The sequence below is a fragment of the Myotis yumanensis genome, unplaced genomic scaffold (genome assembly GCF_028538775.1).
Source record: "Myotis yumanensis isolate MYYU_CA2020_CCGP unplaced genomic scaffold, mMyoYum1.0.hap1 SCAF_2, whole genome shotgun sequence".
NCBI lineage: Eukaryota > Metazoa > Chordata > Mammalia > Chiroptera > Vespertilionidae > Myotis > Myotis yumanensis.
The window spans coordinates 210,250,011-210,265,828 of NW_027223753.1; the positions used below are offsets into that span (position 1 = coordinate 210,250,011).

The 15,818-nt window shown below is 51.4% G+C and overlaps 1 protein-coding gene across 1 annotated transcript; it reads left to right on the plus strand.

The window, feature by feature from the left end:
* The first annotated feature begins 9,473 nt into the window (after positions 1-9,473).
* Positions 9,474-12,830, plus strand: TFF1 (trefoil factor 1). Its single transcript, XM_070407145.1, has 3 exons — positions 9,474-9,610; positions 11,988-12,143; positions 12,573-12,830. The coding sequence occupies exons 1-3, from the start codon at positions 9,526-9,528 to the stop codon at positions 12,587-12,589; spliced, it is 258 nt and encodes an 85-aa protein (XP_070263246.1). The 5' UTR covers positions 9,474-9,525; the 3' UTR covers positions 12,590-12,830.
* Positions 12,831-15,818: the final 2,988 nt, after the last annotated feature.

Genomic DNA, 15,818 nt, shown 5'->3' on the forward strand with positions numbered 1-15,818 from the left:
TGTGTGTGTGTCTGTCTGTGTGTCTGTGTTTATGCCTTAGTGTGTGTCTGTGTGTATGTCTGTGTGTCTGTCTGTGTGTCTGTGTTTATGCCTTAGTGTGTGTCTGTGTGTATGTCTGTGTGTCTGTGTGTGTGTCTGTGTTTATGCCTTAGTGTGTGTCTGTGTGTATGTGTGTGTGTCTGTCTGTGTGTCTGTGTTTATGCCTTAGTGTGTGTCTGTGTGTATGTGTGTGTGTGTGTGTGTGTGTGGTCTGTGTGTCTGTGTTTATGCCTTAGTGTGTGTCTGTGTGTATGTCTGTGTGTCTGTCTGTGTGTCTGTGTTTTTGCCTTAGTTTGTGTCTGTGTGTATGTGTCTGAGTGTGTGTCTGATTGTTTTGAGGAACAAAATGAACTGCTGATTTGTTAATGAGTAGGGAAATAGCCACAATTCATAAAAAATAAAATGGGCAAAAGATATGAACAGACCTTTTACTAAGGAGATATACAGATGACAATAAACACCTGACAAAAATGCTCAACATCTTGAAACCCAATTAAAACCACTGCTCGCCTATTAAAAGGGTACATTCAAAAGATTGACCTGCCAAGCATTGGCAAGGATGTGGAAGAAATGGAACTCACACACTCCTGGTGGGTATGCAAAAGGAAACAATCATTTTAGAACACAGTTTGGCAGTTTTTAATAAGTTAATTATGCACCTATCTTATGACTGTCCTTTGTGTGTCTGTGTGTTTATGTGTATGTCTGTGTGTGTCTGAGTGTGTGTATGCTTGTGTGTGTCTGTGTAGTTTTCAAGAAATTAGTCCATCTCTTCTAAGTTGTCAAATTTATGAGTGTAAACTTCATCATAGTCTCTTATTATCCTCTGATGTCTGTAGGGTCTGTACTGATCTCTCCTGTTTCATTTCTAATATCATTAGTCCCTTTTTGCTTTTAATATTTGTCAGTTTTGCTATAGATTTGTCAATTTTATTGATTTTTCCAAAGAACTAGACTTTTTGTTTCAATTATTTTTTCTATTGTGTTCCTATTTTGAATTCCATTCATTTCTGCTCTTATCTTCATTCTCAATGCTTTGGGTTTGTTTTGCTAATGTTTCAAGGTTAAAAACTTAAGTTTTTTTATTTGAGACCTTTTCTCATTTCTAATGTAAGTTAATGCAATAAATGTTTCTCTCCCCACTGCATTAGCCAAGTCTCGCAAATTTTGATATAGAGAGTAATTCCTTTTCATTCAGGTCTGCCTATTTTGAAATTTCTGTGTGTGTGTGTGTGTGTGTGTGTGTGCCTGTGGGCATGTGTCTGAAACTTGCTTTTGCTCTGTGTGTGACTGAGTTTCGCCGTGCTTAGAGATTTTCCGGTTGTCTGTTCCTGATGTCTCGTTTGATCGAGTTGTGGTCAGAGAACACACTGTGTGGTTTCAGTTCTTTTAGATTTGTTAAGATTTATTTCATGGCCCAGGGTATGGTCTGTGTTGATAAATGTGCACGGGCACTTAGAAACAAAGGAGTATTCAGCTGCCGGGTGAAATGCCCTGTAAACACCAGGCCGGTTCTGCTGGCTGTGGGGGAGTTCCGGTCTTTTGAGTCCTGGCTGATATTGTCTAGACCCCCCAGCCGTGCCTGGGAGGGGGTGTCGATGTCTCCACTATAACCGTGGCCTTGCCTAGTCCCCCTTTCAGCTGGATCCGTCTCTGTTTCGTATATTTTGAGGCTTTGCTGATTGGTGAGGACAAATGCTTTTGAAATTTTAAAATTATTTTAAAATTATTTTAAATTATTTTCAAAATAATTTCTTAAAAGCCATGTCACTGTCTTAAACAGTGGTATCCGCCTATGGAAAAGTGAGAAAGATTGAGGGTCGGGCTGCAAAGCAGCAGCTTGAACGCCCCGTCAGAACACTTAAGAACCACGACGTTTGCTTTCTAAAGGAGGGTTTGGCAGTAGAATGTCACAGACCCGGAGTGGGTCAGAGGCCGTTCCCTGCCACGTGCATGGGGTGTCTCATGTGGGACCCCGGGCGGGGCGGCTCCCAGCTCAGCAGCTCACAGCCACATCTGTCTGCCTCTGGAAGGAAGCGAGTGAGAATGCAAGAGAGAGAATAACATAGGGGGGACCTTGATCTCTTATACTTTATTTTAAAAAGTGGAGCCACTCACTTTTTAAACTCTGGTTGCTGGCGACCATGGGGACGGCTGCTGAGTGGCACAGGCTGGCTCTTATTCTGTGTGGTGACGTGTTGGGGTTGTGATTGACACCTGGGACGTTAGGATGAAGACTGTTTCGAGGTGACTATGTGGTTTTCATTGCTAAGGGAGGCAGCGCCGCCCTGGAGTAAACAGCAAATAAAGCGCAGGAGGAGGAAGCCTGGGCTCGAGGCCTCCCCGCTCTCAGAGCAACCACAGGGCTCGGGTATTTTTTAACCTCATCCCAGTACCGCCCCCCTCCCCCGAACCCTCCTTTATAACCTGCATTGGGTAGAGTTTATGGAGAGAGAACAGGACCCTTGTTAGGCCACTATTTCTGTCGTTTCTCTTTGCATAAACTCCCAGGAGCAACTCTAATGGTGGGAGTGGGAGAAACGTTTTCGGTTTTGTCTCCAGCAGATGCGAGGATTTCGCAGAAGCTAGGATACTGACAGACACTAAGTCAGACAGGTGGCCTATTCCACAACCCCTCTGATGGTGCCACGCCTGTCATTGTGGCCTCTGCCCTCAGGAAGGCACTGCCCAGCAGGGTCACAAGACCAGGGAAGGACACAGCCGACAAAATAGGACCTGGCCCGGGAATCATAATCCTTTATACACCCTTCCCCAACCGGTGGGCAAGCCATCAGGTTTGCCTGAGTTCTAGAGCCCAGCTCTCAGCAACTGTACTTAGAAAAAGTAAATGAAAAAGGAAGAAGTGAATGAAAGGTACAAATTAGAAGTACAGTTCAATGAGGATCTTTAGAGATGATCAAGTTCACAGCCTTCGTGCAGTACGTGAAAGTCTCCCCATTGGTCAGTAGTGACTGTTCACTGACCCAGTGGGCACTCAGGCCTTGGTCCCCGGGACATGTAACATAGGGCAGTGCAGGGACTGCCGGCTGCCATCCTGGGGAAGCGCTACTTGTGGGTAATTTACATGCAATTCTTCTTTTTTTAAAAAAAAATATTTTATTGATTTTTTACAGAGAGGAAGGGAGAGGGATAGAGAGTTAGAAACATCGATCAGCTGCCTCCTGCACATCCCCTACTGGGGATGTGCCTGCAACCAAGGTACATGCCCTTGACTGGAATCGAACCTGGGACCCCTTAATCTGCAGACCGACGCTCTATCCACTGAGCCAAACCGGGAAGGGCACATGTAATTCTTCTTGTCCTTTTGTCAGCTGGATCTCTCACGCGGTGCAGGCCAGATAGAAATCCTCATGCCTTAAATAAAAACTGTACCCCCACACCTATGTCGGGGGTAGACATGGATTGAAATGGACCGAAGAACCACATCAAAGGGATCCATCGGGGAGGGGGAGCGAATGCAGGAGGGAGCGTGGTGGGTTATGGGAGCAGGAGACAGGGCTGGACTGAGCAGTGCTCACAGTCAGGAGAGAGGAAGCACTGGGGCCCAGAGAGGCAAACCCCACCAGGGTCCGCAGGAGGCAGGAAGGGCGCAGTCAGCATCACGGGAGCGGAGGGGGCCGGCCAGTCTACTCACCTCAGGGACTGAGATACAGAGGAGGGGGGAGGTACGGTGCCCACACTTACCCCCGCTCCCTGGACCCCAGGCCAGGAACGAGCAGGTGAATTCCACACTCACCTGCTGGGAGGGAGAAGGCTTTGTTCAGACCTAGGGGTGCCGAGCTGAGCTTGGAGGTTTAAGTAACTGCAGGCTGGCGGAGTCGGGGGTTAGGCAGGGATGGCCTGGAGGTGAGGAATTAGTATCTGTGTCCCGTCTCTCCTCCTACCTTTACATTTCCAGGACCCACAGTTAGGACTTAACAGTGGTTTTGGAGCCAAAAAGGTGGGGAAGCGTGAGCTGGGGTGAGTCCAGGAGGAGTGTGGAGGGGCCTGGGGGAGGTCCCTGTTTCTACCACTTCTGCACCCAGAGGTGTCCTGGTTCCTTCGTGAGCAAGTCTGCACCGCATGCCCCACACGGGGGTCTGGAATAGGCTGGGTGGGACGAGGACTCCAGGGGTGGGAGTGGGCGGCTTCAATCCCGGGGTTGCTGAAATCTAAGAGATAATAGGCAGCTCACACCAGCCCCACTCCTGTGTTTAACTTCAGGGAAGGTATGAGGAAGCAGGTCATGGGGCAGGCATGTCAGCGAGGCGTGGCCCGCGCGCAACCCCTCCAAGCTCAAATACCCCTCCGTGACTGCCTCCTGACTCACCGACTGGGGGCAGGGGAACTCTCCTCATTCCCTTTTTTGGGGGAACAGCAAAATCATTACATTTTATTTTAAAAATATAATGTTTTCCAATTACAAAAATAATTGCTCACTATAGAAACATTTCGGTAACTAGGAGAACAGAGACCGAGGAAACCGGTGTGACATCCTTGCACCCCTCGGGCCCACCCCCTGGGGTGGCTTCTTTTTTCTCCTTTTCCTGCTGAGCTGTTTGTAAACCTGACCCTGTTCTTTCCGACTTAACATGCGGCATGAGCGTTTCCAGGCTCTTACAGACTCCACGGAGCTTCGCATTTCACCGTGCGTCGTCCAACCGACATTCTCTACAATTGTTTACAATGACTAAGATTTCTTTTGAGGACATCTTTATAAGGGACGATCTGTCTGTGTTTGGGATTCTTTCCTGAGGGCACCCCCTGAAGGAGATTTACCGGGTCAGAGCGAGTGCTCTTTCTAGGCCCCTTGCTTCCAGGCCCACGCTGATCACCATGAAGGTGGGCCCATTGCCGCCCGTGGGTGTAGGTTGTGTTTTCCTGACTTTCAGCAGCATGGACTCTTCTGATTAAAAGACAAAATCTGACAACTTGCTTGGCTTGCACATTGTTGTTACCTTAGGTGATTTCTTTGATTGCTAATAATTTTTTCCCATTTCCTGTAATTTTGTAATTGGATGTTCATGCTCTTTGCATCTATCTATTCGAGTTCCAGGGTTTGAAAATTCAACTTGTGTAAGCTCTTTATATGTCAAAGATTTTAAACCTTCGTTCATCATATATATGATAAACATTTTACAGTTAAAGAAGTTTAAAATACTTTACATAGTTAAATTTGCTCTCTACCTACATATGTAATATACATTTAGATGATTTCTGTTATTCTGTTATTTCTGTTATCTATTGCTTTCAAGGCTTACCCAAGAAATACCCAAATCTTCCAGAAATTAGTTAAGTAGTTTTTGCTACTTTCTTTAATTTATGTAAAACAGCTGCTACTGCAACTGCTTTGGTTGTTGGTCAGAGGGTCAGAGTTGGTGGCCCCAGCCCCCTCCGCATGTATGGCCCACTTCAGCGGGGCGTGGTCATTTGCCTGGTGAGAGTGAGCCAGATCTTCACATCTATAGGATCTGGGTCCTTGTGGGTCTTATATGTATTGGGTTGCTTCAGTTTCCCATCGACCAGGACCTCTGGTGAGAAAGCACTCACAGAAGCCCCAGTGACCGCCTTGGGCTACACGCATCTCCCTCCTCATCCCCACTGTGTAGCAGTTACACAGTTTCCCTCGGTTCCTAGGACCAGTTCCTCTAGTGGGTATGCCTCCTCTGACTGTTGGTTCACTGGCATGAGGTCAGTCTCCATTGCCAGTGGGGTTTCCACGTGGAAGCCAGCCTCTCTTGGACCAACAGTGCTCCAACCCGTAAGACCACGGCCATGGGACGGGAAGCAAAACTTCCTCCAGCAGTGACTTCCTTTAACATGAGGAACGCCACTCCTTCGTCTGTTGTGTGCTTTCTGGACATGTGCACTTTGGTTTAGGCATGTGCCGAATGGGAATCCACCCACTGGCAGCGGAGCAGACAATCCCATCATTCGGCCAAGCTATCTGCTCTTGGGTGATGGGCCTGTGGGAAGGCCAGTGAATTGCAGGGAGGCTGTTAGATTTCCTGGCCCTGAAATGTGTTGTGATGCATCCCCTGCACGGGATTATGCATTCTATAAATTCCCAGTGCTGGTCTGCCAGCAGCTGCGGCTCAGAGGGAGGGCATGTACAGACCCAGGCCCTCCATCCTGCCCCTCTGTGATGGATACGCTCTCATGGAACCAACCTGCCACCAGGCTGCCAGCCACTGCTCCTGGGACCATGCCACATCCAGGATCATGCACCAGCCCCTGCTGCTGGCAGGATGGGAACTCAGAAGTGGAGTCAATTCCTATGAGGAGAAACTCGCGGTATTGAGCCCATGCCACTGGGACGTCCCCACTTCCTACGTGGCCCCGTGACGTCTTCACATTCACAAGTTTGAATTGAGTCCCGGCTGACCCCTTGACTGTAGCCTGTGAGTCAGAGAATCCAGCTAAGCTGTCACCCAGCACCCGACACACAGTAACTGTGAGATAGTGTTTCTTGTTTTAAATCGCTAAGTTTTGGGGTCGTTTGTCACATGGTGACAGAGAACTAATGTGGAACCTGCTGTTTTTCATCTTGGATTTCCCCAAGATGCCATACAACGCCGATGTCTGCCGTGGATACGTCACAAACCGTCCACACTTCTGGGCCCACGTGGCAGGGTGTCTTGTGTGACAGCCTGGACCAATTTCTGCAGAGCCATTTATTATTCTGACTCCACTCAAAATTTCAAACCTTATTGGCAGCTGGTAAATGAGCCAGACCGGCCTGTTCAAATGTAGTCTATATTACCTCCCAGATCCAAAGAGGCCTGTGAGGAGGTACTGGGTGAGTGGAACAGGTGCAGACATTCATCTTTCCCTTCACAGAGGATATGTCCACTAAAGGGCCAGGTTCCTGGACTTTCGCAGCTCCAATCTCTGACACACGTGTGCTTCTCTAAGGCATCTTCCGGTTTTCAAAATCCAGTTAATTCAACATCAAGTCTACAATGTAACAGGCCGGAAGGATGTTTAGCAAAATGTTCATGGTCTCTCCTGAGTATGCAGACGAGACACAACCCCAAGTTCACATCGTAGCAGTATATTGCTGCCCCTGTCATGCGGAGGCAAAAGACATCTGATCATCTTTTCTGAAAGGAATGGGATGGGGGTGGGGGCGGGAAGCAAACATCTTCTAGGTCAATGGCTGCATATCAGGTGCCAGGGAGTTTGCTCCAGGAAGGACATCACATCCAGCTCCCTGGCTGCAGGTGTCATCACCACTTGATGAAATCTGTGACACTTTATACACAGGGCTTGACAGATGACAGTCTGTGGGCCAGATCCTGCCTGTGGCCTGCTTTTGCACAACCTGAAAACTAAGAATGATTTGTACATTTTTCAAAGGTTGCAAAAATAAAACAAGGATGACATGGCAGAGCCCAAGTGCGGCCCACCAAGCCTGAAATAACGACTACCTGGACATGTACCGTGAACCTGTGCTGACCCTGCTCTCAAGTCATTCTCCACAACGCACCTGGCCAGACAGGTGAGGCCAACGGGCATGTGCAATGACCATGGCTGCAAGCTCAAGTCCTTGATGGTGGCATTGATTTCTGCAGGTCCCTCCTGGACTGAGATGCTAGTTTTGGTTCACTGTCTTGGTGAGAGACTTCCACGGTAACATCCCTCACTCCAAGGATCAGAGAAGCAATGCAGCTACTGAGTGTATCTATCCTGGGCCTGGGGGGATCCCCAAGGGATGGGTGTGACCTCACTGGATCCAGGAGATGGACTTGAGCCAAGATACCATCTCACACCTGAAATCCAGTTTCTCTATTTGCTGAATCACGTGGGGCTTGGGCCTTTGAATATTAGTGTCAGTTCAGAGCTCGTATGTAATGGCCCTCAGAGTTACTATTTATTGACCTTCAGAAAGTCCAAGTATTTTTCTTTGTCCAGTGCAGTCACCCTGGTTGTACTAGTTTCCTAGGTCGGCTGTAAACAAAGTACCCTCAACTGAATATACAACAGAAACATTGTCTCACAGCTCTAGAAGGCAGAAGTTGGGTATCAAGGTGCCACCAGAATTGGTTTCTTCTGTCCCAGATGAGATTTGCTTTCCTTGGAGCCTAATCTCTCACTGAAGAAAAAAAATTCCTACTATCATTAATCCATCCATCCACCCCTCCATCCATCCATTCCTCAATGGAAATCTATAATAATAAAAGCGTGATATGCTAATTAGACCAGACATCCTTCTGGATGTCCTTCCGGACTAAGCTGGGGCTGAGGGAAGCCCGGGTCCTGGGTGCCAGAGGGAAGCCGCTGCTGGCAGCCGGGGGAAGGAAGGCCGACTCTTGCACGAATTTCGTGCATCGGGCCTCTAGTTTATTTAATAAGGCACCATTATAGGTGCTGAGGCCACCTGAATGCACAGAGTAGACCAAGCCCCTGCATGAGGACCCTTCCATTCTACTGGGGAGGGGCAGTAAACAACAAACATGGCGTGTAAGGGAATCGCTTCAGACATTCAAAGATAAAAATAAATTTTTTAAAAAAAGCCATGACAGAGGAAGAGCCAGAGCAAGGCAGGGCTGCAGGCAGCTGGGTGGAGGTGGCCCTGAGGAATCCCCTGGGAGGACGTGAGCAACTGACCTGACAGACACGGGGAAAGGGATCCGCCAGAGGGAAGAACACCTCTACTTCATCAGTTTCCATGTCTGCTCTTGTACATGCAACTTCATTTTTAAAGGAAAAGAAAAGTAAAGAATTAATTCAGATAAATAAGTAACAATGCTCACTAGTTCCTGTGAGGAGGATGGCAGTGCCGACTGGACCCTGAGCCGCTCCGCACAGGCCCTGTGTCCTCGGGGAAGAACCTGACGGTGCTCAGCTCACATATGAAGTTGCCATGGAAATGTCTAACCAGACAGCACTAACAGAGGGAAGATGAAGTTTAAAGTTCAAGTCCCCTGGGGAGGGGAGGGGGGGGGCAGGCCTGTCATTCTCCTGCTCATCCTGCCGAGGTCAGCTCCCCCCTGCCCAGGACTTGGATTCTCAAAATGGTTGAAAATGGCCTATGTCGAAAGGCTAAGGCCAGGCGGGCGGGCTGTCTGCTCCTTCTCCTCCCTGAGTTGTGTGGCAGGGACCCCGTGAGCCACTGTTCACACAACTGCGCCTTTCGTGGGCCATCTCTCGCTATGAATCACTTTCCAGTGAGTGTACTGTTGACATTAGCCGATACGGACCAGTGGACTGAGGAGACTCCCATGGATAAGAGCGGGATGATCTGAATCTCAAATCCCTCGCCAAGATGACTACGAGACACAGTTTCCCTCTATCAGCAAACGCGTCCGTGTGGCTTGCCCGTGTTTAGAAAACACCTTTTAATCAGTGGAGGACTGTGAGACCCTCCTTAGGCAAATGTTATCTAACACTCTTTCAGCAAACAGAGCCCGGGTTTAAAATCGAGGGCTCAGACAGATTCTCACCCCTGACTTGCACTCTCCTGGTAGCAGAGAGAAGAAAGGCATGGCCACCATGGAGCCCAAGGTGATCTGCGTCCTGCTCCTGGTCTTCTCGCTGGCCCTCAGCAGCCTGGCCCAGGTCCAGACCGGTAAGCAGCCCTCTTCCTGCTTCTTGAGGGGAGCGGGGGGACACATGGGCATAGAGAGGTACCCCTGATGGGGGCCTTTGTTTCACAGTGTGTGGTTTTGAGCCAAGCATTGTTTTGGGCCCTTGAGAGGGTTTGGAAGGCAAAAGCAAGTGGTAGTAGCAGCGGGAGAAAGGGCCCGTGAGACCTTGGAGAACTGCTGTAAGCAACTGGGATTCCTTGGTCGGCGCTGTCTTCCAGTCCTGACACTATGAGGCTATTCTTGAATGTCGTATTTTAAAGAGCAAGCTTTGATGTAGGGTGTATGAATAGCACTTCCAAATGTCCCAGCCAAACCCTACCCCAGGCAGTGGGACCACCTAAAGCAGCGGTTCTCAACCTGTGGGTCACGACCCTTTTGGGGGTCAAATGACCCTTTCACAGGGGTCGCCTAAGACCATTGGAAAACACATATAATTACATATTGATTAATCACTATGCTTTAATTATGTTCAATTTGTAACAATGAAGTTGGGGGTCACCACAACCTGAGGAACTGTATTAAAGGGTCGTGGCATTAGGAAGGTTGAGAACCACTGAGCTAAAGTCTACACAGATGTCCCAGTGCCTGCTCCACAGGTGGGCATCCCGAAAACCTCTCTGGGCCCCGTGCTCTGCAGAGTCCAAACCACCTGCCCCATTGGTTCGTGTTGCATCAATATTAGTCCATGGGAGTTGCCCAGTGAGAGAGGGCACTGCTGCTTCCTTGGAACTTGTTTGTGTCTCAAGGCCTTTATCTTCGGAGTGTGATCAATTGTCTGTGATGTCTGTGAAAAGTGCTTTGCAAGCTACAAAGTGCTGAATCAACATTACTTGTTTATGTTAGCGTGCTTTGCTGGATTTCACAAAGGAATGCATGTGGGCGTCCTGCTCTCTCGGTCTAGGGCAGCCGTGGGCAAACTACGGCCTTCGGGCCGGATCCGGCCCGTTTGAAATGAATAAAACAAACAAACAAAAAAAAGACCGTACCCTTTTATGTAATGATGTTTACTTTGAATTTATATTAGTTCACACAAACACTCCATCCATGCTTTTGTTCCGGCCCTCTGGTCCAGTTTAAGAACCCATTGTGGCCCTCGAGTCAAAAAGTTTGCCCACCCCTGTTCTAGAGGGGGGGGGGGGGTGTCCCACATCCAACTGTCTTTGGAGGAATTGTCTTTCACGGAGTCAGATGCCCCGGGTCAAGGCCAACTGTGCCCACCTCTGCCCTGAATCTCGGTTCACCTGTCCTCTGACCAGCCTCCTTCTATTCAGCCTCCTTCCTTCTCTGTCCCTTTACTGTCGATGCTCCCAAGGCCTCGCTCCTCATCCCCCTTGTCTTCTCACTCATGGTGCACGGCCATGTGCACCTCTGAGCCCTTACCCTCCTATGCCCCCTCTCCCAGGCTCCCCTCCCATTGCCTGCCTCAGCCTGCCCCGTTCGCCTTCTCAGAGCCTCTGGCCCCGAGTGCAGATCCCACAGATCTTGCAGCCAGACCATGAGGGAGCTGTCAGCTGGCCCGTCTGCCCTGGGTGCTTTCCACTTTGGGTCATTTCATCCCTGCCCTGGTGAAAGCTGTGGCTCTCAGGCTGAAACTGGGTCCCCTAGCCCTTGACCTAGCTCCTCTCAGACCACCCACCTCAACCTCTGCATCGTCTCTGCAAACGGACTTACACCTCCTCGAACACACCTTGCTCTCCCCCTTCACCGCCATCGACCATGCTGCTCCCTCTGCTTGGAACACCCACTGCTCCATCCTCAAGAGGTCAACCCCCTCCTGCGGGAAGCCCTCCTTGCTTTGTTCAGCCTTGTTGTCACTTGTCCTTTCTGTGCTTGACCTGGACACACTAGGATGGTCGCACTGTGCTGCTTTGCACATATACTTGGCTTTCTCCTCCATTTGAGTTTGGTCTCTTAACAAGCATGCCTTTATTTTTAATTTCTGGGTCACCACCACCTGGCACAGAGCCCGACAGGAGCTCGGTTTCTGAGGGACCCGCGCTGCCTGTGTTTGCTGTGTCATCTCCTGTTCCTAGCACACACAAACAGTGCCCAATAGAGGTATTGATTGAGTAAATATGCTTACTAATTGTTCGTTGAAATTAATGAGTGAATGAATACGCTGTCCAGGTAGGTGCAGGTTACAGACTCCGGGCACCTTGCAGTTTCCCTGAGATGACGTATTTTCATGTCAGGAAATGAGGACAGGGTCTCCCTCCCGGACCCCGAGGCCTGGGTCTGCATCGGCCGCGCCAGCCGGTTGCTGATGTAACTGGAGAACGAAGCGGGACGGGGTGTGGGTAGAAATGGCGAGGAGTTCGGCTCCGGGCTTACCTGTGCCCCCTGCCCGTGTGCCTTTAGAGACGTGCGTGATGGCCCCGAGCCAGAGGAGCAACTGCGGGTTCTCGGGCATCACGCCCGCCCAGTGCGCAGAGAAGGGCTGCTGCTTTGACAGCACTGTCCCCGGGCACCCGTGGTGCTTCTACCCTCTGAACATCGTCAACAACGTTCCGGAAGGTACGTCCATGGCAACGCGGTGGGGCTGACAGCGTGGGATGCGTGAGAAAACCCCACGGGCCCTCGGGACTCTGCACTGCCAGCTGTGTTTTCACCCGGAGCGTGGCCACAGGGGCCCGGGAGGGGCGGTTTAGCCTAAATCATGATGAATCCGGGTCTGGGATGGAGAGGGGGGGCTGAAAGACCAGTGGGGAGGAACCTGCGCCCCCCCCCCCCCCCCCCCGCCCCAATGCTTTGAAGAATCACCTTTGTGATGCGGAGCTGGCTTGGGGTGGGAGGGCAGGGAACGACAAAACAAGAAGACGGTCCATGTTTTCTGAAGAGTCTTCCCGTTAATACTTTCAAGTCAAAAATGCCCTGGAATCATTGCCAAGTGAGAGAACATCCTCCTCCTCACTAACATCTCTTCTCCCGCACCTTCCCTTCCAGAGGAGTGTGAGTTTTAGCCGCTTTCCGTGGGAGTCGCATCTACACTTAGAATGGGCCGCCCCCCGCCCCTGGCCTCCGCTCAGCCTCGCCACCACCCCCTCATCTCCAGCTTCTGCGTCTCAGCCTCGGCTCACCGCATGGATGGTCTGCCTTGATTTTTCTCGCTCAAAATCGACCTGAAAATTAATAGAGATGAATGCTACTCTGCTTTTAGTTCTCTTTAAAAATAAAAAATGATTTTTCTTTCTTTCAAGAAAAGTGCTCATTGTCCCCTCTGGCTTCTTGTCATGGGTGATACACAGATTCACAGTCCCGGTGAGAGATGAGGGGTGGGGGAGAGGATGACCTGGCCACAGGGCTGCAGAAGTTGCCTCGGTGGCTATTAGCAACCGGGGTCTCTGCACAAGGCCCTTCATGGCAAAGTCTTCCAGAAGCACCTCCCAGCCACACCCTTGTCAAGTCATGAAAATAGGCACCAAACTCTATCAACGTTCTTGCAAAATCCATTGTGGATGACCCACTGCCGTGTAGCAAAAGTTACCTGTCAATGTCTTCACCTCCCCCCGGTGGACACTGGCTCAGGAGATAAAACCCATGGCAGAGTCTGACAGTGTTAATAATAAAAAATTGCAGAGCTGACATCTTTAAAAAAAATTTTTTTTATTGATTTCAGAGAGGAAGGGAGAGGGGGAGAGAGAGAGAGATAGAAACATCAACCATGAGAGAGAGAGAATCATTGATTGGCTGCCTCCTGCATGCCCCCTACTGGGGATCAAGCCTGCAACCTGGGTATGTGCTCTTGACCGGAATGGAACCTAGGACCCTTCAGTCCGCAGGCCGATGTTCCATCCACTGAGCAAAACTGGCTGTCATCTTGAAGAACAATTCTGTGGGGCTGACAGTGTGGAATTGGTGAGGAAAACCACCCTCCGAAAGGGAGGCATGCGAAGGCCACATGCCACCTTATCACTGACAGGCAAATGGGAGGACAGGGAGCCAAGTGGACCTGCCCAGGACACCCTGGCCTTGGACAGACGGCCCCCCGGGCCAGTGGTGTGACAGAGCGGCCCTGGGTGCCCCGGCCCCCAGCTGCAGGGAGAGTGAGGAGAAGACACCAGCTCCGGGCGGTCCTCCTGCCCCAGGAGCTCAGTCCATCGCTCCCCCAGTTGGCTCCTCCTCTCAGGTGCCCTCGCACTGGACACAACCTGCACAACTGTTGGGGGTCCCAGGAGCAGGGGAGCACTTCTGCTCCCACAGCCAGCTGGTTCCCAAGAGGAAGAGGGGCCTGAGCTGGGCGTGGACAGTGTTTTCCACTATCCAGTCAGATCGACCACTCCCCTGACCCGTGGCCACCAGGACAAGTGTGTCCAGAGCCCAGGAGCCAGGAGTGCGTGCACGGGCAGGGGCGTCAGGGTGGGAACCCCAGCACACGCAGCCAGCTGCACACACGTGTGCCGCCGTGTGTGTCGTGTTCTGTGTGCTGTGGGGATCACGGGGCTTTTCCTCACTGGAGAATGTGCAGAGAAATGTCCCTTCTCTCTCGTGTCCATAGCTGATCTGATCGCTCACAACCTCTGCCCGGCAGTTCAGGTAAAGGGAAACCGATGGTTGCCTCTGATCCCTCGTGAGATGCAGTATCTCCTGTCACAGCCTCTGGAGGCAATAGTTCCTGGGAATAAGCTGCTCAGTCTCAGCCCCCCAACTTCCTGGCCCTCCCCCCTTCCTGACCCTCCCCCCTTCTTGACCCTTCCCCCTTCTTGACCCTCACCCCCTTCCTAGTCCTCACCCCATTTTGTAACTGAGGCCAAGGCGCAGACAGTGCTGAATGACCCGCAGGGCAAGCAGACCCCCGATTGGACGGCACAGCCCACTCTCGAGTCAGGGATCTGCCCGCCGTTCAGGTTTACTAATAATTTCAAAGAGGCCATCAAGAGAAAGCCAGGAGGGGTGTGGGACACAGGGACAGCGCCCATGCTGTTCCTCCCGTGGCTCTGAGACACATTGAGGCCCCTGGTGGGGCTCACAGCAGGCTTTTCATGTGGTCCTGCCCCTTTCCCACCCAGAGGGCTGTGCGGGTGGAATGACACTTCCCAGGGAGCCACGACATGTAGACTGGGGGCTCCTTGATTCGGAGGCCTTATTGCCAGGGACATCCAGCAGCGGGTACCTTCCTCCCGGCGAATGCGTCAGCGTGCGGGCCCGGAGGCCAGTGACAAGGAGACCGATTCGGTGGGTCCCCACCTTCCTTCGTTTCCCTGGCTTCTGGCCCAGTGAAGGGACGGAATGGATACAGGGCTGGCGGCATCAGCGTCCCCCTCCCCCGATCAGGTTACAGAAAGCATCCGAGGCCTGATCCATGCCCAGCTCCTCCAGTGTCCGCCCCCAGAGTGTGGATCCTGTGGCCCCGCCATCTGGGCGCCAGGCCTCTCGTGGAGGAGATGACTGGGGGCTCCTGTGGGGGTGTCCCCGCTCAGCATGACGGCATGCTTTGTGGGGCGCAGTTACGGTGTTTTGGCCAGGTTCAAGCCTCGGACTAATGAGAGGACAGGGTCCTCTCATTGCCACGTGCAAGTCCCAGCTGGAGGGCAGGGCCCACCCAGCACAATCATAGCCAACGGCTGTGGGTGTAAGCTTGAACCTATGGTTCAAACACGTAGCCCCACGTGCCTTGTGCTAGAGTTCAGGTGCATGTAGTTGAGTGAGGTTGGAGCTCACGAGAATGCTGTAAACAACGTGATCACACCCCTACTTTGCCTCATGGCATCTGCTATAAAATAAAGACACGGCTTGTGGGCTCTGTCGTTGTGTCCTCGTCAGGGAGCAGCGTCCCACCGAGACCTAGCTTTCATTCTCTTGTCTGTCTTTCCTTAATCCTTTCACCCCCCCACTCAGTTTACCTTTGGCCGCAACAATGCTTCTGTCCCGTCATGGCCCAGCACTCTGCACAGGACTGAGAGCGGGTGCAGAAGAAGATGTGGTTGCTCTGTGCCACACTGTCCTTCTGGAAACTCACAAAAACCCAGAAGAATTCCGACAGTGGGGGGTGGTGGTGGCGGGCGGGGGCAGAGACCTGGAGGTAGAGCTCTGAGGACGGAGAGCTGACAGAGCGCGAGGCTGTGGGCCATGCCCCCGCAAGGGATCCAGAACCAAGATGCTGAGAAGGATGTCAGGAGCAGGCCCTGTGCCATCCCTCCTCGGCCTGCCCACACATGTCCGGTGGACCTACGGCACTCACTCACCTCTTGG